This window comes from Berghia stephanieae, chromosome 7 (genome assembly GCF_034508935.2).
Source record: "Berghia stephanieae isolate SIO BIC M18660-M18661 chromosome 7, UCSD_Bste_1.3, whole genome shotgun sequence".
In the NCBI taxonomy this organism is placed as follows: Eukaryota; Metazoa; Mollusca; class Gastropoda; order Nudibranchia; family Aeolidiidae; genus Berghia; species Berghia stephanieae.
The window spans coordinates 42,495,765-42,520,616 of record NC_088366.1 but is presented as its reverse complement, the minus strand read 5'-3'; the positions used below and the strand labels follow the sequence as shown (position 1 = coordinate 42,520,616).

Here is a 24,852-nt window from a genome sequence, read left to right as displayed (position 1 = left end):
CTCTTTCGTTAGTATTTTACGATCACCGGCTTCAGGCAGCCCTTACTGTTTTCTATCATTTCTTAACAACTTTTGTGGTTGTGTTCGAAGACGTGCAATAAGACAGAAATCCCTTTGAAAATTCCCTTGAAACATTCTTCTTTCTCGTCAGTTGATCCCTCAATGCAACATTTCTTTTCGAAATTTATTGCAGAAGTAAATTTGTGACCACATCCAGTCCGCTTGTTTGTGTTATTACTCCATACCAGTCATTGATGTAATGTTCTCATCGTCCTTTTGAATATCTTCTCCCGCCCTCTGCTTTTTCTTGCAGGAAATGCTTTTGTTCCCTTTGAATATCCAAAGTACCTACTTGAGTTTTAGCCTCTTACTGTCCTATAAGAGTTTGACGAGTCATTGTTATCAGTACGTCTCCATCCTTTGACGATAGGTCACACACACACACACACACACACACACACACACACACAGAGAAGAGAGAGACACACACACACACACACACAATATATATATATATATATATATATATATATTATATATATATGTATATATATATATATATATATATATATATATATATATATATATATATATATATATATATATATGAATGTTGGTGGGTACTTGTATATACTAGAGTGCTCGCGATAATATAAATTAGAGCATGTAAAATAAATAAGGACTCTCACATTGCATTTTGTCAGGACGATCGTTTCATTGTTGTTCACACCTCCTCGTCTCTCTATCTCTCTATCTCTCTCTCTCTCTCTCTCTCTCTCTCTCTCTCTCTCTCTCTCTCTATATATATATATATATATATATATATATATATATATATATATATATATATATATATATACAAATATATTGCTTTTTTTTTTTGGGGGGGGGGAGTCCGAAATTATTCTTATTTTGTAGTGTAGTGGAATGGGGGGGGGGGGGGGGGGGTGAGGAGGTCTTTGTAACTCTTTTGCTGAGGTCAGTGGTGTTTCTTGCATATGGTAGTGTGTTTATTTGACCATAACAACAAATCTATATTGAGTTGATGTCTCAAGCACCATAAAAATATAGCTTTTCGACTGGGTTCTTTTCATAACAAAAAAAAAATTCGAAAAGGAATATGAATGATAAAAACCATTGCTTTACGCCATATTCTGTTTTATCTTCAAGATCTTAGGATATATTTATTCTTTCTGTTTCTCAACAATATTTATCACAAATAATTATTTCGTCTTATCTATTCCACATATAGTACTTCCATATGATTTTGCTCCTTTAAACTGTCTGATGTGACAAAGACAGCATATGGCAACTCCAACAATGGCATTCTATGGACATTTTCAAAAAGACTTGAAGACCTTGAAGTTCAAGATGACCTAGCCCTCCTCTCACATCGCCTACTAGACATCAGAACAGAATCACGACCATGGAAGGAAATGTCAGCGAGTTGGTCTCCAGATTAGTGAAGAGAAGACAAAACTACTGCGCATAACTGCCCAACAAGAATCCCAAATCACCATCTCTGGTACAGAGATATAAGATGTCGGAGAATTTTACATACCTTAGCAGCAAAATCAGTCAGTCAGGTGGAACTGATGAAGACATCGTTGCTAGACTCAAGAAAGCGCGCCAGGCCTTTGTAATATTGAGACCAATATGTAAAGCTTCCAGCATATCCACAAACACCAAACTTAAAATATTTTACACAAATGTTAAAGCGGTCCTGCTCCATGGGTTGGGTCAGAGACTCGGCAAACAACCTTGACCACATCCCCGCCAAGATATAAACTTTTGTCAATCGCTGTCTTCGACAAATCCTCAAGCTGAAATGGTTTGACAAAGTGCCAAACGCTGACCTTTGGACAAGACCAAACAAAGAGCAAATGAATGTCCAGGTCAGGCGCAGAAAGTGGCAATGGGTTGGCCATACCCTGCGGAAGGAGCCCTGTAATGTAACCAAGCAAGCTCTCGAATGGAACCCGCAGATCATGAGGAAACGGGGTCGGCCAAAACAGACTTGGAAGATAAGTCTTCCTCAAGATTTGTGCGTCTCCAATCTTACCTGGAGTGAGGCAAAGGTTTGCACCAAAGACAGAAGAAGATGGAAGAGTGCTGTTGAGGCCCGATGCTTCGCAGGAAGCCAAGAGGCATAAGTAAGTCAAACTGCCTGGGATTTAAAAAAATATTATTTTATATACCAAACAGTAAATATAGATGCAGTGTCCTCAGCATATCTAAATATCGTAGGCGCGTAATTACATTGTATGTTCATCATTTTGTCATTAAGTGTTCTGTATAGGAGCAAACTGGCAATAATATACAAACTTTTCTCACTTTATTTTTCTAATAAAAAACTTTTTTTGCAGCATCACCGAGACATTAACAGACCAATGAGTTCAGGATGTAAACGAATTGTGATTCACACAATCAAAAGCTGTTTATTAGGGGATAAATATTTGAAACAAGGTTGATATTCGCCTGATGTAAAAAGTCGTTCTGTTGGTGGTTGACCACTAGCAAAGTTCACATTTATTTTTAAAATGATCAAATAGAATGCTGATTCTGAATATTGAAAAGAATTACTGTACCGTGGAACCTCAATATAACAGGCATTGTGGGACCTGACTAAAATCCCTGTTACAACAGAGTTCTTTTATAGCCGTATTCTAAGGGGGGGGGGGGAAACCCCAAATGACCTAAATCACCATTTTTTTAATCGTTTGAAATCTCCCTTCCCCCCCCCCCCTCTTCTCTCTCTCTCTCTCACACACACACACACACACACGCACACACTCACACACACACTCTCTCTCACACAAACACACATTCACTTTCAAGCTGGCCGTTTTGAGTGTGTTTGTGTGTGTGTGTGTGTGTGTGTTTGTGCAAAACATTGTCTGCCTGAAAACGATGTAGTATAGTGGTAAGTAGCACACACACACACACACACACACACACATAGAGTATTCACTAACTAGGCCTAGCCTGGCTCTCCATTGCCTTTAGCGGTGGGTATATTGAGCGCATTGAGATAGTGGGTTTCTGCGCCCTTGTTATATCCTATTAGGCTCTTAAAAGTCCCTGGTATAACCGATAACTTTTACTTAAGGTAAAGATGGATTTTAAAAACTCCTGTTATATCCAGACCTGTTATACTGAGGTTCAATTGTACTTAGACTGGTTGACAAAAACGAAATTCAATGCAGTCGGCTACCACTACCATGGCTATTGATCCTCCTCTATCACCCCAAACGTGATAGCATTTGTTTCTCCATGATGTTTGAATGTGGTCTCAGGTCTCCTTTTAAAGCGATTTATCATATTTCTTCTCTAATGTTGAGCTTGAACATGTGCAAATATCCAAAATTTCAAATCTACATCCGTTAAATTTATGGAGACTTATTAGGCTAGAAGAGGGAAGGGAAAACATGTCTGTCTAACCAGGTTTGCATCAAGGTGGAGAAAATATTTAATAACCTTCAACTCCTTTTATGATTCCGGATATTTTAGTCAACATTCCCTTGCTATCGTATAATCGTATTAAAATATCACCAACCACAACGGTTTGCAAGTCTCCCGATGCTCTTTTTGAACATTGCTATTTTCAAATTAGTCGGCTTTTGCCCCCCCCCCCCCCCCCCCCCCCCCCCCTCCTTTTTAAAATGTTAAATCATCCTGGTGCATATTCATTTGTTTGAACATAGAATCATATCGACGTGCACTTCTTTGTAGGTATGTTAACGCAAAATCTTAGGGGCTTATTGTTGCATTGAAAATACTGTCAAACCAACACAAAATATTGTCCATAACAACACTCTCAAGCCCATAAATTGCGTTCGTTTATCAGTATCAGGCTTTCTAATAATATGTGTACATATAGGTTCTTACATTTAGACAAATCTAAATAATTTTGGCTGCTGATTGTGAAAAAAAGTGCACCAATTGAATTTCTAATCAATAATATACTCTATACCAATAATCTTTCTTTCTTCATCAAGATAAAAGCTGATGGTCTCATTGACATTGATCCTTTTGATCACTTTTTTAAAAGCGAATTTTGATTGTCTGTAGTTTTCTGTGCGTAACTGTTGTCAATAGTTAGGAACGCTAATCAACTTCCGGCACCGCTTAGTCGGCAAAATTCAAGTCCAGAAACAGCAAAATGAGTGACAGATACGACAGAGCTATTACTGTATTTTCTCCTGACGGTCATTTATTCCAAGTTGAATATGCACAAGAGGCGGTCAAAAAGGGTTCCACGGCTGTAAGGATATTAGTCATGTCAAGATCAACATTTTATACCGATACCACCAGTATTATCATATTTAGTTTTTAGAGGCAGAGGAGGATTAGACTGATGACTCTTAGATTAGATTCATGATAGTGGATGGGCAGGGATACTTAATTTATTATTATTTTTTTTAATGTTTACAAATCATCAACCATCATGTGGGTCATTAGGTAAACGTTTCAAATAAGGTTGAACTCAATGAAACCCATATAATTATAAAGTGCTTTTCTTTTTATAATGGTAGTGGTGGTAGGGTATCAGTATCAATCAACATTTTCATTTTGAAAACGAAGTGGCAATTCGGACTCCGAGTCTGAATAGTCTCCCATGGCTTTTCGGACTCCAATGTGTGCGCGCATACACAGATGAGAGGACACAATGTGGGCAGTAAACAGAGGGTAGAACTGATAAAGAAATAGAAAAACAGAAAAAAAAATTGTTTTGCCCCACACACACTGACTCAGCTCATCATACTCAAACTACTATACCCCTACTTGGACTGTAGAAGGATTATTGCCTGTCTCATGATATCAGTATAAGAATATATAATTTTTAGATTATTTATTTTTGTCCTGATTTTATTTGGACATCGTGTTATGTTGTTAGAAAAGCTTTTCTCATTTATACAAGTTACTTTGACTGACTTTTGTTACATTTGAAGAGTTGAACTATTTTCTTTTTAATTTCTATCTGGATTTCCAATGGATCCATGATTTTGTCTTTCTCGTCAAATAAAGCGGGTTTAGACTGCCTGTTGAAAGATATTAAAATCGTAATTTTGATTTACATTAATTTTATGTAATTATCAATAAAAAATAACAAACAAACAAAAACTATAATGCCATGGGAGACTATTCAGACTGAGTCCGAAAAATCTGTTGATTAGTAGACATACGCATTGGAATTTGAGTCCGAATAGCCAAAGGAGACTATTCAGACTCGAGTCCGAATAGCCGCAGCCTTTTGAAAATCAGATGAGCAGAAGAAAAGTTATGTTTAAAGTTTAAGGCTTAAAAAGGATCTTCTACAATTTCTATTACGAGATATTAATATTTGCCTTTGTTATTTTCTGACGGACTTTGTGACCTGAAAATGTAGCATTTCCAGTAGTAACCACCATTTGGATTTCAAAACTGGTCTAAAATGGCTGCTGGAACGAATTTCAAGGATGTGATATATACAACTTTGCTCAGAATTTAATTTTATTTAAAAGTTAAGATGGTAAATCACGTGCCCTCACTGGAATTTCGATTTACCAATTTCTAATTTTTAAATTATCCAAAGCTAAATTATACCCTATTTTATCCACGATCAAAAGATATATTAAATTGGCATTATTTTAAACATAAACAACGCCAAACAATAGGGTAATTCCTCCTGAAGAAAATTAGACATAAATCATTCAAATACATCCATAAACAAAAATTCTATAGAACTTTTTTTGAGACCCATCGCTCAAAAGTCCGAAAAACCGGGTCACAGCCATAAGGCCATTTATCAATTCACTGCTGGAGTGCAAATTGACGTTTACCAAAGTATCTATTGTCGCTGATGGCGAGTATAGTAAGATAGGGTGCGAGTTTATCAATTTCAATGAAATTTAGCAGAGATTTAGATATTCTTCAATTAATTGTCAATCGATGTGACAAATAATAATTAAAATTAAACTGTAGGTAATCATAATTTTAAAAGTTTTTATAGTGTCCGCAAAATTTTGCATTAAATAATCTGAATCTAGACATTGGCATTGTCCAAGTTTCTCACCCCCCCCCCATTAACTAATATTTTAAAAATCATTCGTATAAATTTGTATCGATTGAAAATTGGGAGACCTTCCAAGCATTCCTCGAGGTAGCTTCACTTTATATTGTTATTTTAACTCTGGCTCTTTTGTCAGACGTTTATTTATTCAATTGGTCAATTTTTAGTAGCATTTTAAAAGTTGTAGAACAAACCTTGATTGATTGATAAAAGTTTAAAATTTCCTAAAATGACCATTGTTTTGGTTCTCCGCCGCCATTGTTGTTGAAGTATTGAAAGTTAGTGCAGAGCAGTCCCTGTCTGAGGGGTTTTTTTTTCCTTTAGGGTTAGTTATAGGTAGTAGTAAAAGTAAAGGTCATACGATTTCTGTTTTTCCTATTAGGGTTAGGAATACTTTGGTTGTTTCCCTTAGCTCAAGGAATGTGCAGGAGGCCTCCCGAAAAATTGGTAAACCTTTTGGTACCTTAGAGGTCTCACTATTCACCTTTTATTCCATTCATATCTGCAGGTTGGTGTCAGAGGAAAAAATATTGTGGTTCTAGGAGTGGAGAAAAAAGCTGTTGCCAAGCTCCAGGAAGACAGAACTGTCAGGAAAATTGCATTACTAGATGATCATGTGGCTCTAGCTTTTGCAGGTAATTACAGGAAATAGCAACTATTACATGATCTATGTCACAATTATTAAGCTATACTATTGTAAAGATGAAATTGTTTTACTCTTTTCGTTTATATTGTTTTATCTTCCTGGAAACAGTCAGGTATGATAGTGTATAGAAATCTCTATTTCAGCTCCTCTACTTTCAGCATTTGGCACGATCATTTTTTTATTCTCTGTTATCGACATTCCAAACTTAACATTGCTTTGTCCTTTGCCATCACTCTTTTATCTGAGATTATGTAATCAGGAAACCTCTGTTACTATTACTGTTATCCAGATTGCTAAGGTGTTGACAGATTTCTTTATATGTACTCTACAATCTGGGATTTGGGAATATATTCATTCCATGGTTGTTCTACATCAAAAGTGTTTGTTTTGTTTTTTGAATGGCTGATCACTCAAAAGTCCAACCCTCTCTCCCCCACATCCCAAACCATAATCATGGGTAGTTTAATGATAAATAACAATAAATTTGGGCACACCACCTGTTGTTCAGTACTGATGATGTACCTTAGCCCATGTTCGTCAGTGCTGACGAATATCCTACAGTGCATCTTTTGGATAAAAACGCCCTTGGATATCAACATTAACCTCTGGTCCCAATTTTTTTGGCTATATTATTAGTAATAAAAAAGCGAAAATAGTGACATACATTTCAGTAAAACCTCTGTTTAGTGACATCATTCTAACAATAATTGGCAGTTGATACCGATGCTTGGTACCCGTCATCTCGTAATCTTAACCAATAAAAAGCGCTTTTTTCCCCTCTCAATGAGATTGATTTGTTACCAACCAATCAGAACACATGTTTACCACACTGTGTGGAATCAATGCTAGTTCATCTGGAACCACAGCAAAAGAAGTTTATCAGTGGATGGAACTCTCAAGGTTCCATTTACCTTCCCTAAAAGCTACCTGTCAGAAGTTAACTGTTATCAGGCAATGCCGTGTCCAATGGGGGCAATTATGAATATTTATGGTCTTATGATATGTTGGAATAGTGGGGGAAACAATAACAGCCGCTTACACTGTATTATTTTACTATGAAAAATCATTTGTTTTTCTAAACATGAATATCAGTCCAAATTTGATATTATTGTAGTTAATTCCTAGTAAATGGTTTTTCTTTCTTGTTTTTTTTTTTTTTTTTTTTTTTGGTGGGGGGGGGGGGGGGAGGGTAACTGATATCAGGGAATGTCCAGTGGCTATTGGTCAGGTGAATACTCCATCCAAACCATTTAACTTTATTAAAAAAATTTTGTGGACATAAGAATGGCAAGTAGCGAAAAAATCTGAAAACCAAAACTAACACAACACTTAACTACCACCAAAAATAACCCCCAAAAAAACAAGACTTGGACTTTTAATTTTAAATAACTAAAAGCAAACTAGAGTTAAATTGGAAATGTTGCCAAATTTTTGTCACATCACTGGCATTTAGAATTTAGCACATTTCGGCACCCCTAGATTCTAATCATACTAGAGGAAAAGTTCTTCAATTAAATATATTTTTTTAAAACACCTAATAATTCTGCATAAAACAATATGAAAGTCTTTACAGATGATTCAGTGCCAGTAGAAGAAAAGATATTTGAAGTCAACATGTTTAGACAAAAAAACAATGCTCAGTACTGACCAATAGCCACTCCACAAAAGCAGTACTGACCCATGGGCTTCAATGCTCTAGGTCAATTCTGACCAATATCCACTTCGATCAATTTAAGTCATTGCTTTATCTTTCATCCTCAGGTCTGACAGCTGATGCCAGAATTTTAATAAAACGTGCCCAGATCGAATGTCAGAGTCACAGGTTAACAGTAGAGGACCCTGTCACAGTGGAATATATCACACAGTATCTAGCCCAACTAAAACAAGTATGTCAATTTGAATTTTGATATTCATGAGTAATGTTGAACCTCTTTTCATTTGAGTAATTACTGACAATGCGACTATGTCGCCTTGTTGTATGACACTCAGCTTTGGATGGAAAGGTCCTGGCTTTGAGTCCCACTCTGAACAGCACATAGTCTAGTCCTTGGAAAAGGCTCTTTATTCATATTTATTCACTGTACTCAGGTGTAAAATGAGTACCTGGTCGTGTACAGTGTTGTCGGGAAAAAATTGTAATGTCGCTGGGAAGGCCTTCTCCTACATGTTAACTGTTGCTGTTGACTAGGGACCTCTTGTAAAGGTCACCTTTAGTGGATAAAAAAATTTTTTTTTGGGGGGGGGGGGGGGGATGGGGTTGTATTTTTTACTGAACAAGGAAGAGGGTCCACTATTTTTATTTTTCAACTGTGAAAACTGCATTAATTGCAGTTGTCTTATTGTTCTGGTTCTATAAAAAATCTTGATTGGTTCATGGACCCGATGAAATAATTTGTGGAGGTATAGCTTCAGCCATTTTTTTTTCAACACGAAAAATTTTCAAATAATCTCTAGAAGTAAATACTTAACTACTATTATAGACTTTAAGTATCTGAAAAAGAAGAGGAAGAACAAAATAATTTACTAGGCTTGAAGTATAAAGTATTGAGCTAAAACAAAAATTGATAGAACAGCTTCAAAGAATCTCAAAATGTCATTCTAATATATTTAGCTCAATGTATCTGTAGTTGCTCGTTTTCACTTGATTTAATTTTTAAGCCAATTATACTTTTTACCCATTAATTTTTTAGTATTATATATAATCCAATGAAGCGATCCCAAATCTAAATGGATATGTAATGGAATTTATTTGAACAGGTTTATACACAGAGCAATGGAAGACGACCATTTGGCTTATCTTCTCTGATCATGGGCTTTGACAATGATGGCACACCTCGCCTTTATCAGACTGATCCTTCAGGAACTTACCATGAATGGAAGGTGAGATTGAATTCCTCAAGTTGTTTTTGAGAACCTATTTCTACAAGATGTTGACACCATCACTAAAAGATGCGTATTTGTTTCTTGATTGAAAATAACTTTTCTTCATGACATGCTTCTGACCTTATGAGACAGAATTTTGAGACAACAGCTACAAAATTAATGATTTTATGACTATCTCAATTGATGAGTGTTTATTCTTCTTGTTTCTCAAGAAAAAAGTGCTTACAATTAAGGTTGACAAGACTAAGACTCAGATCCAACTAGATCTTGAATCTGAAGTTGACTCTTAAAATAATAATTCTTCTTCTTCCTCATGATGTCTTTATGGCTGAAGGTCAACAAGATGCAGGAACCCTGTGGTCTTCCAAAGCTCGTGCTGAGACCCATAGAGCTTCGACTTTAGTTGTACTCTCGGGCCAAATGGTCGCCCTTTGCTCATTGTACTTTGTACAGTCCTGCAAAACATGTGTGGCTTCCTGCTTCCCCTCTCCACACTCACAAATGTCTTTTTCTCTTTTTTTTTTGTAAACAACAAGCAATGATTTTAGCTATGTAAATGCTTCCCACCCCATGTTAATCAAAATTGTATAACTACGAGTAAACCAGAACAAATTATTCAAGTGTATTAATGGACCTAACTTTTGCAATCCCTCCGAGTGGTGTTAGAAATTGCTTCGAGCCACATTTTGGATTGCATCTCATTTTATAGCCTCATGGATGGTCATGATCAACGCGCTGAAAAATTTCCTCCTTTTTTGTGACCAGTCATTCTCACCCCTGAATCAAATCACCATCTTTGTCCCTTTTAAATCAGCATTAACATCAATGCAACTTCTCAGGCTTCAATGAAGCTCAATTCACATCACTGCTACTGTTTTGTTCATGAAAACAGTAGGCGATGATGTCAACTTGAGAGTAACATCAAACCAGTCCTGCTGCAAAGGTTTAATACCTCAATTGATTTGTAATTTCCATTTCAATCTTTTTAGTTTTAGTTATTTGAATTCCGATTTCAGTCGATTGTTTTTCCTCAAGTGTTATATCAACTGAGCAAGGTCCATTTTTATGTATCGATGATCCTAAATGCTTTTACACAGCAGCCAGTAATTTCCATGTCGCATCAAATAATTCCAATCCCCTGCAAGAATTTAGAATTAGAATGTATGATTTTATTGAAGACCATGTCACTGTGCTATCCTTCTTTATCTGTTCATTAATTTTACAGGCAAACACAATAGGACGAAGTGCCAAGACAGTAAGGGAACTACTGGAAAAACACTACACAGAGGAGCTTGCAGCCAGCGATGATGAATGTATCAAACTAACCCTTAAGGCCCTTCTTGAGGTTGTCCAGTCTGGTGGAAAAAATATGGAGGTTGCTGTCATGAGAAGGGGTCAGCCTTTACAGGTAAAGTATGAGTGCCAGATCTCTGGAACACTCTGGATTTCCCATTTTTCCAACTGTTACTATTAGAAATTGAAAACTCTTTTTTTCTACCACTACATCCACCACCACATCATCATCCTTACTACCACTACTACAACCACCCAACACCACATCATCATCCCTACTACTACTACAACCATTACCACCACATTATCAGTACTACCACTACTACACCACCACCACATCACTACCACTACTTCATCACCACCACCACATCATCACTACCGGTACCACAACTACAACCATCATCACATATCCCTAATACCACTACTACAGTGGAACCTCCGATTACGACACCTCCGAATAGCGACAACCTCCTGCAGTTTTCGTAGATATCTGATACTAAAAATACCGAGTATGAGTACTCAAAGTTTATAAAAACGATTCCTGTTTGAATCAATGAGAACGCAGCTTTTGAAACCAATGAGAACGCAGCTTTTTTTTTTGACGAATCTTGGCTGATATACAATAATAAAAACCAAGGTATAAATGTAAGTGTAAGCAAGTCGTTATCGGGAGGTTCCACTGTACAACAATCATCCATTCCACCACTACTACAACAGCCACCACTACATCACTACTACAACCACCATCACCACATCACTCTATCGTGGCAGTTTTTTGCATCGCATTTTGCAAATGGTAAAAAATCGCTGATTTGCATTGCGGCCGCAAAATTTTTGCAAATTTTAGAGATTTTGCCAAATAAAAAAAAAATAAAAAAATTTTTTTTAAATTTAGTGGGGACCAGTGATGATAATCTTCCGCGGATTTTTTCATAAATGTTCCGTTGTTTTTGTCATGTCAAACATTTTCTGCTAAGTGGTAGTTCATGAAAGAAAAAAAAATATGCCTTCTATCATTTTTTGACACCTCTGCTCAGTTGCATGAATTTTGGTGACACTCCTTTATTTATGACGTCAGTCTAGACACACTGGCGTCAAATGTCAAAAGTAGCACAAGACACATGGTGCCCATGGATGAGAAGATGATCGAAAGGGAAGGGGATGGAGCAAATGTGTGTAAATATTTATGTACCTTTTAGCTGTAGCATGAGAGTACATTTGGCGATTTTATAAGTTTTATAAGCCTGTCTTTTTTTTTCTTCCTCCTTTTTGATTTTTTTGTTTTGTTTTTGTTTGATTGTTCTGAATTTGTTAATAGTATTCAATACAACTTGTGTCTAATTATAAAACAATAAAAAAAAAAATTAATCAATTCTCCCTCTCTCTCTCTCTCTCTGCCACCCTTCAATCTTCATATTATGTTTACAGATATCATTTGGTAATAGAGAGATAATAAGTTAGGCTGATCGATTTTAAGAAATGATTGTTTAAAGGCTAATTTAAATTTGATTTGTTGATGGAATATGTTTTGCAATTAATTAAAGATTCTTATTTATAAGCTGCATCATCACAAGGTTGCAATAATACAGACACTAACCGGGTTTGTTATGTAAAAACAAATATCTCCTGGTCTTTTGGCCAAAAGTTTATCATAATCACTTGATATAGTGGGCGACATTATAGGCCTCTAAAATGTTTAATTGGAAATGACAATTCACTAAATTATATTTGCAAAAGGCCAGGATGTGTCTAATGATCTAAGAATGTCTAAGAAGTGCTTTAGAACTAATAATATGTTAAATAACTATGAATAGCTATGTTATATTTGCATTAGATTTGGGTTTGACTGACGGGCCGGTAGATTTTCTTCCTTTTTGACAAATTTTCATTATCATCACTGGGGGACCTGTGCTTGTGTCAGGATGAAACAGATAATCTCAAAATAATTACACTGATATCGTGTTCTTCCTTTTTCTTGGGTACATTAATTGTGATTCTAGAACTTTTTACTAGATCCCATTTTCTTCCTTTTTACTGACGCTGCTGTGACCTTACATTTTTTGCAAGCGCCATGAAACCCTTAAAAACAAACAAATACCTTTCTCTTTCATGAATGAATTATGGGTTTTTAGGAAAATTAATCGCAACTTTATGCAAAATTTTTGCAAATTTTGCTGTTTATCGCTTGCAAAATTTGGGATTTTGCTTGCCAAATTTGGGATTTTGCTTGCCAAATTTGGGATTTTGCTTGCCAAATTTGGGATTTAAAAAAAAAAAACCTGCCATGTCAGATCACTACTACAACCACCATCACCACATCTTCATCCCTACTACCACTACAACAACCACCACCACCTCATTGTCATCTCTACTGCCACAATCACCACCACCACTACATCACTATTGCCACAGAGGCAACTGAGATCTGGTTCGATGCTTTTGCTGTCAGTCAGTGATCATGGCTGAAATTTCTGGCAATTGTGCGTTAACAAATTGGCACCTCCATTTTGAATGGACTACCCATGGACACGTGATCATCAACAAGCACACCAGACTTCAAGAAAAGACTCAAGGCCTTCTTATTTTGAAAATCTTTGTGTGAATCATGACCTGTAGAACTGTGTTTTCGTTGTTCCGAACTGATGTAAAGCGCTTTAAGACTTTTGATGTGAATAGTGCTTTATAAGTATAAGAAGTATTATTATTATTATTATTATTATTATTATTAAAAGGAATTATTTTGAAATTACTCACGTTTCACTTTTTTGGACTTTAAAAAGTCGTCCGTTTCTGAAGGCCATGAATCATTTTATAGACTTTCAATAATAGCTGTGGCATCAATTATGGAAGTGTCCTCAGGATGTTGTGCAAAGGGAGCGTTCACATATTACGTCATCAGCGAGGGGGGGTCTACCAAATGTTGACATGTGTTGACATGGGGGAGGGGGGGGGGTCAGACCCAAGATGATGTCATCAAAACATAGGCAAATTAAGCCTATTTCAAAGTTTGTTCCTTTCAAAACAGCTAAAGATAAATTGCTATGATTAGTATTGCCCATCTCTCAAGAAACAAGATGGGAAAGGGGTATCACTTCTCAAAAGGCGAACTTGCCCTAAATGTTCATTGTATCACTCCTCGATCACAGCAATGAAAGACCATTCACGAAAATGCGGCATACAAGAAGAACAGCAAATGGGAGAAAGTGATGACGATGAAGATGAAATTGATGATACTATTTATAGTACATTGCCAGAGGTCCAAGGCAGAAACATTTTTGAATCAATTAATTTTATGTTTGGAAATTGAAACAGAAATTCATTCCACTAAAAGACTAATATGCTATAAAATAATTTGCCTCCTATACTATTTTAAATTACACTTTCTGAATTTTTTTTAATAGCACCTGCACCAAGTAGCCTAATTTAAATAATGTTTGTTAGATTTTATCTTTGCAAATTTAAATTTTATGTCCCCATTGTATCGTAAAACATAAATTATCAACAGTTTCTGAAATTAATAAAATGTCTGAATGTGTTTTATCAAACGTTGATAGTCAATGTTTATGGTTTGAAAAACGAATAATAAATATTGTGAAATTAAAGTTATCTTTTAGTTTTTATTAAATTAGATGACGTCATCATCTGTTGGGGGAGGGGGGGGGGGGTCAGGTCAATATGACAAGTGATGACTTGGGGGAGGGGGGGGGGGGTCTAAAAAGGGCAAATTTTTGATGACGTAATATGTGAACGCTCCCAAAGCAGCAGAGGATCTAGATATTTGCTATAGCAGCATGGCACGAAACTCCCAGCGGTGTAGTAACCTATCGGACTCCGCATCAGGTGTTCTTGATACCCCAGCAACAACGTGACTTAACCAGTGTTGAGTGGTGTCGAGATTGAGTGCCCGTAATAGTGGCCTTCACCATGTCAATAATTTCTCAAGACTAAGATGCTGAGCAGTGGTACTACATATATAAGAAATAGATGGTAGAAGAGAGGTCTCAGTCTCATTTACCAACTCTTAAGTCTCATTCTAGACATACCTAACCATTTTAAAAATTGTTATCGTTGTTGGCTGAATGAGGGTTTTGATTTGAAGCTGAAACATTCTTTGTTACATACTTGTTTTGTTCTTTTCTTTTTTTTCAGTTGTTATAATCCTTTATGTTCATTACTTTTTTCAGTCCACAGGCTCTAGCAGCTTGATATTCAGTTTTGTTCATTATAGGTGTGGTTTAATTTTAATCTTGACCTCATTCTTTATTTTCCACCAGATGATGGAGTCTGATGAAATTGAGAAATACATTGCTGAGATAGAAAAGGAGCGCGAGGAAGAGGCAGAGAAAAAGAAACAAAAGAAATGAACGTGATGAATTGTAGTTGGGTTTTTTTTCTTTAAATTGAATGCAAGGGTGTTAAATGATTATGTTTTATAATTCTGTTTTTCTTGTCTATTGATTTGTATAAGTGATTATATTGTGGAATTTAGCCGATTGAATGGGTGATTGTTTGAACAATGATCGATGTGGAAGACTACAGGCTACAGGGACCTCGCAGATAGACCAAGGTCAGCAAGACTGAATGATGAATCCCATTATTTCCGAGTTCTTATTGGAAACAAGGCCTTGGCAATGTCAGTTATTTAAGAGAAAAATAAAAATAATAAAGGTTTTAACCTGCGGTCAATTCAGTATAAATTTCAGTTTTTCTTCAGATCAGAATTGTTTTAAGAAAAAAATTATAGTATTTTAGTGTCAGTGTCATTAATCTGAAAGAGATTTGAGCTGAGAAAAAGGGATCTCTACTTTTTTTCAGAGGTTTGGAGCTGACAGGATTATCTCGTTGGAATCGAGGTCCTCTGTGCGCGGTCTTCTCAAGTAAAAACTTTCTCTTGGACTGATTGGAGAGCTTGATAAAAGTACGTTGATCTTTGAGGTTCACGTAATTGTTTGAATTTTTTAAATGAATAAAACTATTTGACTACATTTGTAACCTTTTCATCTCATTTTGTTCTTACTTATGGACTGATTTCAGTTCTTCAATAGACAATTCAATAGCTTCATGTAATGCTCACTGTCTCCAATTCTGCGTCGGGTTCCCTACCTCCCATAGTGCAAGGTACTTGCTGTGTCTTCTATCCCCCTGTACCTGTTTTCCAACATACTTTCTTTGTCTTGGAATGAGATTACTACTTGCTTTTGTCCTGGCCCTGGTGGAGTCCATGCTGGGAGGGAAACAGTCAAATGCATAGTTATTGTTTTGGGAGATGACATTTTTCCTTATAAATCATCTCTGCTATGTTTTATTATATTTATTTTGAATGTATAATGCAAGCATACGAGTGTATTCCTCTTTGTTGGATTTTGTGCTTGTGTCCAGATGAGACTTATAGGTCATCTCAAACTACCTACAATGATGGTATGCTCTTGGAATCTACATCTGATTCTGATCTATTTGTTCCCAGTTCCCCTTTGTACTTTAATTGAAATTCTATAACTTTTTACTATTATTACTATCCCATTTTCTTCCTTTTTACTGGCACTGATATAACCTAAATGTGTCGCAAGCGCCATAAAACCCACCGGGTAGCCCTATTCGTCCTTAAGGTCGAATAGCATCAACCGCCATTGCCGTCAGTAAGGACAAATAGTGTTGCTTGCACTATTCGTACTTCACACTACAGCTGGGCACTATTCCGTTTCTGTTTGTACTGAGATAGATTCGATTCTACGTAATTACATGATATAGAAGAGTAAAGGAAGGTGCCCCATATGTAAACAATAACATTTGACGTCAAACGTGACCCAGATTTTTTTTATAAATGACCCGAACTATGCTGCAGTTGACCTTTAGTAATGTCATGCGCATCCAACCAACTTTTTGTTTACATGTTGCTAAGGCAGCAAACTGAAGCTGGTCGTGAATAAATTCCAGCTGTTTACTCCGAGCCTGAGATAGCTAGGGAGGCCACGATCATATTATTTATAGCCCAAATGCTCCTTTTATTTTGTAGGAAAACCATAATCATGGTTCCCCCTCTTCCCGTAAACAAAACCATATCTATGTTCAGGGAAACTAAGATTGTTGCTTGTTTTTGGTTAAGGTGGACCGTACTTTTTTTTTTTTTTGTTACAGCGTATCAAATGATCAAAGTCAAAGCATACGGTCAATGCAATGAAGAGAGTAAATTCGAATCTATCTCCTATCTCTTCGCTCAGATGACCATTTTGAACAGAAGACTACTACTACGTACTTCTACTATAACTGCACTACCACTACTGTATTATAACCACTGATACCACAAAACTAGACTGAACTAACGGACCGTATGGCTCAGCGGTACGGTTTTCGTCTTGTCACAAAAGTCGAGCAATGCCAATGCTAAGTGTGATCAGTAATAGGATGGATGACTAATCGTGAAAAATTGTGGTCCCCGCGTTGTTTCCCTGGCTAAGGCACTTTACCGCTTACCCCACTCGATTGAATGAGTATCTGGCTACAGAAATGACGGGTAGTGACAGGTTTAGTACACAAGGGTCGCTTAACAGGCTGTATGACAAAGAAATATGGTTCCATACGGCTTGTTGAAGTGGGGGGGGGGGGGGGGGGGGATAAATATGAAACATTGTGAAGCGCATTGCTCACGGCTATCTGAATCTGTTGAAATGCGCTGTATAAATATTCATATTTATGTACTTGGTCCAACTGTTACTATTTCTACTACTAGACCTCTACTACTAATATCATTATTAATAACAATAATAATAATAATAATAATAATAATAATAATAATAATAATAATAATAATAATAATAATAATAATAATAATAATAATAATAGTTATTATTATTGTTGTTGTCAATATCATCGTTTAATGGTAAAAGTGTTAAAGATACTTGCAAAATGTTGGTGTTGTGTGTGTTGTAGCAATCGGCCTCCAGCGACGCAACTCTGTCTACAAGAGACGCACAAGACCGTGGCACTAAACATCCCTGGCATGCATTTAGTCATACAACATGAAAGCAACATTCACGGTAGCGTTAACTACATCAAAGTCAAAGACAAATCAATAGTGACATACAACCAGGACATGACAGTAAGTGAGGTGGAAATTCTCAGAATTGAAGGCAGACACTTCAATGTGATATCTGTCAACAAACCTCCACCAACGCCATTCAAGTGGCCAGTTACATCCACCACTAGTGAGAAACCAATGATTGTGATAGGTGACTTTAACAGCCACAGCACCAAATGGGGATACAATGAGAACAACGAAGATGTAGATACTGTTGAGGAATGGGCTGACCAATATAATCTGACACTCTTCTATGACGCATGAATCATCCTTTTCAAGCGCTCGCTGGAGAACAGGTTACAACCCAGACCCTGCATTTGTGTCTTCCAGCCATGTCAAAAACTGTCGGCAACCCCATACCAAAATCACAATCCGGACCAATCGCCATTGAGGTAGGATCAGTCATCTCTACGAGAACAAACAAATTACATGAACTGTGTTCGTGGACCTGGCAGCTGCCTATGACACAGTAAATCACAGGAAACTGCTCCTAAAGGTTGCAAGGGTAACTCGCAACACAAAAATAGTTGCAATAATAAAATCCCTTATGTCAAACCATCACTTTTTTGTGGAAATGGATGGGAAGAAAAGCAGATCACAAAAGAACGGACTCCCTCAAGGATCGGTAATTGCACCTATCCTTTTCAACGTTTATACCAATGACCAACCTCAGTTCGAGAACATCCAGGGGTTTCTATATGCTGATGATCTGTGTCTCGCGTCCCAGGCCTCTGATTTCAAGACCATTGAGGAGAGACTAACGGATGTCCTGGAGCCACTCTCTGAGCCCACATTTAAAGAACTCACAAAATGCTAACCCAGGAAAAACTCAAGAGTGTGCTTTCCATATAAAGAGCCGCCAAGTCTAAAGAAAACAGGAAACTGAACATCTCCTGGAATGGGGACATATTGGAGAACAACACATTCCCCGTGTACCTCGGTGTTACCGTAAACCGCACAATGTCCTTTTCTCAGAACGCAAAGAAAACAAAAGCAAAGGTGGCCAAAAGAAACAACTTCCTAAGAAAAGAGAAGAAAAACTTACACGGGGAGCAGATCAGAAAACAGTCAGGACAACCATACTAGCCCTCTGCTATTCAACAGCCGAAAAGGTCTCACCAGTCTGAGTAAGATCCTGCCATGTCAAAATAACACCTGCCGGATCATTAGAGTAACTTGAAACCGACTGCAGTTCCAGTCCTCCATCGGCTGGCTGGCATTGCACCTCCCCACATTCGAAGAGCCACTGCTTCCAAAGCCCAGAAATATAAACAGAAAATGGACCCAAGGCACCCCCAACATGACCACAGCCCAATAAAAAGTAGACTGAAGTCGAGAAAGAGCTTCATGACGGAAGAAAGCATCAACCCTGACCATGCAGCTGTATACAGGATTTCCACACAGAGTGGGACAATCATGCAAATGAAGCTGTTGGAGATCCGAGAGAAGAACTGTCCTACGGAACCGAGCTCCCCAGGAATGAATTGGTAACACTGAACACAGCACGGGCAAAACTTGTGAGAACAACTGGTGGCATGAAAAAGTGGGGGCTGGCTGAGACTAGCTTGTGTACATGTGAATGCCCAGAGCAGACATCCTTAGAGAATGCCAGGATGGGCTCAGCTGCACTGACCATGACCTAAGAGTCTGCTCCCCAATGCTGTGGAGTGAGTTTGGTGTTGGTGCGACAAGCTATGATGATGATGACTTGCAAAATTAATAAGTCTTACACCTGGCAACATATAAAAAAAAAAGTAAGATGACAAAGATTAAGATTAGAATGTTAGGATGATGATCTTTTTAATATCAAAATACTTTTGTAACCCGGCATTGCTAACTTTCATGTGTAACCCAGAATGAAAAGTTATTACAAAAGACGAATGCAAGATATTTAGATAAATTGCTAGTCTATCATTGTGGTAGACGTAAATGTATTAAACTTACATATCCAATAACCTGTAGGTTAACAGAGAAGGAAGGGCGCACAAGTTCATTGTAATTTGAAATTGAGGAGTTGGAGTTGGAACAAAGTTGATTTGCATTGAGTCAGAATTCAATCAAGTCTTAGATTGAAGAAAAAAGCCCAAAGAATCTTTCTTTAAAACAAGAAACAAAAAAAAAAACCCCAAAAAACCTACAGCGTGCACCAGAATGAATAAAACAGGACAGTCTTTAAACTGCATCAATGGAAATCACATCTTGCATACAAGACCTCTAGTGCTATTGTGAGGACTGGTTCTCAGTCTCACCCGTCCTGCCGTATCTGAGGGCCATAACACAACTTGTGAAATCGAAATAAATTAAAAGCAGATTATAAATTTATATCACTTTTATTGTCATTTCATTCATATTCATGTTATTCAAACTGAAAATCATTTTTAAAAATATAGATAAGATGTTTCTCCATTATAAAGGTATGCTTGTATTCTCATCCTGTGAAAGAGAAAGAAAAAAAATAAAGAAAATTGATAATTATTACTGAAACTGTGTAGTTCCATTTTTTTAAATCTGTGATTTAAGAGCCTTAGCAAAAGCTTTGATTAAGAAAGGTTCTGATATGCAACATCACATGGTCCCATCTATCAAATTCTACTACCATTACAAATCAGCTACATAAATAGATTCATCAGTACTCTTATCTTGTTGATAAATTAAATTATAAATATAGAAAAGGATATAATAAACTTTTAAAAATAATTAGAAAGTTAAATGGTAGACAAGATAAAGAGATATTTGCCTATTTCTTTTTAAATTTCTTATTCATAACCAAGGAAGCAGGTTTCTTTTGCTATATTCTTCTTGACTTCCCTATGTAAATGTTTCTTTCGAGTGTATAACAAGCTCACAGGGCATTTGTATAAAGAAACAGGAGCCAATACCATTAAAATGGAGATACCACTGCCAAAAATTACAACGGGATAGAAATGCATTGGTTTTAACGTGTATTAGACGCTGTCATTAGAAAAAAGTTTTTTAAAATCTTTACAAACTACAGTAAGCTGCTTTTAAAATTAAGAAACGCTCGAAAGCAAAATATGGTCCTGTTCTCTCAATCACCGCTCTCTAGTCTCTAGATTATACTTGGTAGGTCAATAAAGCTGAGAGGTTTTATGAAGAATATAGAATAAAAACATTAATTCCATTAAAAAAACATAGAAGGGTCCATAATGATATATGAGGAACTCTATAAGATACAGTAACAAATGAAAGCCATTTTGATAATCTTGAAGGATATGACTCAATGATGATGATGATGATAATAATAATAATAATGATACTTCTTCCTGAATATAAATTGTTTAATTCCCATGGTATAGGCAGGCCAATGCTTCCAGAACAATTAAAGGAATGCAGAGACTCATTCTTGTTGTAATGTTATTTAGATCTGAAAAAAAAAGATAAGCATGGCATCCTAAACCATTTTCCCATGGTCCCATAAAAAGCAATATCATCTCACACAAAATCATAAAGTAAAATTCATATGGACCAACCAATGAATAAAAGTTATAATTATCTTATTTTATCAATTATTATCATTGGATTTATTTAACTTTATATTTATTATTATTAATTAAATGCCAATTTGAAATTAAGATAGCAATGTTTGAATGAATAACTGGATCTAACTCTACAAGTAAAATGTAAATGTGCAACTTATTCAGAGTTCATCAAGCACTTGTTACAGTCTGTTGCTTCATGTTACAGGAAAAACTCCAGTTCCATGAGCCTTATGACTCTAAAGGACCAATTATTTCAAAGTAAGATGAAATACCATTTATTGTTTAAAGAAAGTTATCAAGCACTATTTAAGGTCTGTTGCTTCATGTTACAGAAACAGGAATAACTCCAGTTCCATGAGCCTTATTACTCTAAAGAACCACTTATTTCAATGTAAGAAGAAATACCATTCAATGTTGAATATATAGACATGACCTATTTCTTAATGGTTTGCTTATATTCAATAAAAACATTAGAAAACATAATGGACCTGGAACTCAGATACCACTAGGTTGTTAAAACTAAAACCGTTGTGTCAGGTCTAATTTTATCAGAGATTTATGATCATGAAGGCAAGATTACATAACCAATGTCGATTAGCTTTTAAAAAATGGGCTTTTATTTACCTTCTGGTGAACTCATTTGATCAGTATTTCCTGTATTTAACTTTTTGATCACATAAGAAAAGTCTAATAAACATTGAATATTTTTTAATGCCTCTAGATTTCACTTTAAAGTCAAATAAAATATCTGATCACAAATAAAATTTTTGATAATTCGATCAATAGAGAGAGCTTTTCAAAATTGTTGGCTTATCATTCCTCAGGCAAAATTTAGATAAGACATCATGTCACATATCATGGTGTTTCCTATGAATTACAAAATCCTAAAAAGCTTCTTCTTCATAAAAAAACGTATGAAATAAAATTAGGTAATCTAAAGTAATCAGAGAGGTTTAGTTTTCATTTCAATCCAAGGTAAATCCGTAAAGAGTTGTGGGACCAGGCCCCACTTGATCATTACCCCCAAAATAGATTAAACTAACAGGGATGTGTATAGATAGTATGCAGATGACGTCACTCAGGCCTTTGTTATTGTTTTTGCCATCCGCGTTTGTGAGTTGTTCTCACTAAACTGTATTAACCAGACTATAAAAGTTCATGGTTACACAGAGTTTGTGTGTTGGTCCGTTATACTTCCGGATGGCAATGTTGTGAACTCCTTGGCCAACCGCATTCTATCTATAAGTATAAAACTGTAACAAAACCCCACGACCCCCCACAACACTCATACAAAAACTTAAACACAGTTTTTTTCATTTTCATTCCTCTTGAGCCAAGGGAAACTCGTTGCTCATTTTAGCTGCACAGATTCATTCAATCGCTCTCCCCCCCCCCCCCCCCCCCCCCCTTTTTTTTTAAAATTTTTTTTTTTGGAGCGAGTCTATTCTTTTATCCTTTTTTGTTTGGCCTTGTTCCGTTTCTGAGCATGAATTTCTTAAAATTGTTTTTATTTTTTTTTTAAATAAAAAAATATTGTTTTTTTTTTTCCTCTATCGGTCTGGGAATAACCAATTTTCGTTATTGGCAGACCCTGTCTGGGAATAATCATAGCGACGACGAAAATATCAGACCGCACTCCCTGCATTTTACAATTGTATGTTTTCTTTCACAGAGCTACCGACCAAATAGGGCGAAACGGCTTGGAAGATCCAAAACGTCATACATGTAGTTTGACACCTGCCAAATATCAAAGATGCGAGAAGGGGTTGAGTGGGACATTTTCTTTTCCCAGACATTCTCATTTTTTCACCCCTTCCTCCCTCTCTGCCATTCCTTATCCCATCGACTCTCAGCAAAAACAATAACAACAAGTCTTATGTGGCAAAAACGGCTACCAACTTAAATCCCTCAAACAACACAAGATATTGAAAATCGGTGGCAGAGACCCTTTGTCTTGTTCCTTTTCCAGTTCCAGTCATGAATAGATAATGAGAGAATGAAGACTGTTTCGAAATCTATTATTATTATCAGGTCAGGAAAGAGCGAGAGTCAATAAAATATGACAAGCGGTGAAAGCTACGCGCCACGAAAGATGAGGATTTAAAAAAACAACTTTTGTTGAGATTTCAACTACTGAGGAGGGGGGTGTCTGCTCTTTTTTTTGTTCCTTTCTGTTTTGTTTTTCGGTCAAGTTATGACTGACGCTGACACTGACACACGTTCTAGACTGTAAACGTTACCCATAAAATGTCATAAATTACGAAAAGTGTGTTCTCTCACAGAGTAGTATTCGAATCACTCACTGAATGAGCATGAAGCAGACATGAGTGAAGGAAACGTAAACTCTGTAAGTGAGAATCGGCGAGTGAAGCTGTACTGTAACTGTAACTGTAATTTGTAATGACTGACAGCAGTCAAATTGCGAAGTGAAATGAAAACAAATAAACAAAGCATTCTAAAATTATGCCGGTGAGACATCCAAAGTTAAATACCCGAACGCTATTATGGATTAACATTGAACTAAATCGTTTCCTTCTCTCAAAACCAATCGATACAAATTACAAACTCAAACACTGAAATTGGCATCTTACCTTTGCATGAGTTGGACTGCCATTCTTTTCTGGTGATTAGGAACTTTAGCAGCCGGACAACGTTGCGCACAAAACAGGTCTCCCGTTTTTGTCGTTCAAATTGTAGATAATACTCAGTCAGTTAAAAACAAATACGTACAAATAAAATAGTTATTTATTTAAATTCTTTGTATATGGCTAAATTATTCCGAAAACCAGATTTCAAATAGTTCTTGTTTTGTTCACACAAGCGCATTGATTTTGGAGAATGAGATTGACCGTGGTCTAAAAATAGACCGACAGTAATTTTTGATAAATTTTACGATTTGTTTAATAAAAAATCAATATTTAGATATTATTTGACGCGTGATCGAGTATTTATGAATATGTGTTTCTTTTGCCACATAACAGCCAAATTTTAAAGGTTATTTTTTTCTATAATTTACATTGGAACGTGAGCTGTCAAGACAGGAACATGTGGTCTGCCACGTGCTTCTAGACCTTGTTTACGTTTGGGGCACCTTCCTTTACTGTTCTATACTAAAAATACCGAGTATGAGTACTCAAAGTTTATAAAAACGATTCCTGTTTGAACCAATGAGAATGCAGCTTTTGAAACAAATGAGAACGCAGCTTTATTTGACGAATCTTGGCTGATATGCATTAATAAAAACCAAGGTATAAATGTAAGTGTAAACAAGTAAACACAAAATCTTGGAAAATGTGTTATTATGTGGTGATAGTAGTAGTAGTAGTAGTAGTAGTAAATGATGTTATTCGGAGGTTTTATCAAAAAGTGCGTCGTTACTTGGAGGTTTTTTTTTTTACTGATT

At 36.3% G+C, this 24,852-nt stretch overlaps 1 protein-coding gene across 1 annotated transcript; it reads left to right on the top strand.

The window, feature by feature from the left end:
- Positions 1–3,896: 3,896 nt before the first annotated feature.
- On the top strand, positions 3,897–15,859 carry LOC144977267 (proteasome subunit alpha type-7-like). Its single transcript, XM_078922301.1, has 6 exons — positions 3,897–4,264; positions 6,561–6,687; positions 8,460–8,584; positions 9,456–9,578; positions 10,807–10,989; positions 15,149–15,859. Exons 1-6 carry the CDS (start codon positions 4,163–4,165, stop codon positions 15,236–15,238), a joined length of 750 nt encoding a protein of 249 aa, XP_078778427.1. The 5' UTR covers positions 3,897–4,162; the 3' UTR covers positions 15,239–15,859.
- The last annotated feature ends 8,993 nt before the right edge of the window (positions 15,860–24,852 follow it).

Bases quoted from the DNA above. Each gene is read 5' to 3' on its own strand.
- LOC144977267 (XM_078922301.1), top strand. From the start codon at position 4,163: ATGAGTGACAGATACGACAGAGCTATTACTGTATTTTCTCCTGACGGT. The intron at 6,688-8,459 runs GTAATTACAGGA...TTTCATCCTCAG, and splicing joins TGTGGCTCTAGCTTTTGCAG to GTCTGACAGCTGATGCCAGA. The intron at 9,579-10,806 runs GTGAGATTGAAT...TTAATTTTACAG, and splicing joins GAACTTACCATGAATGGAAG to GCAAACACAATAGGACGAAG.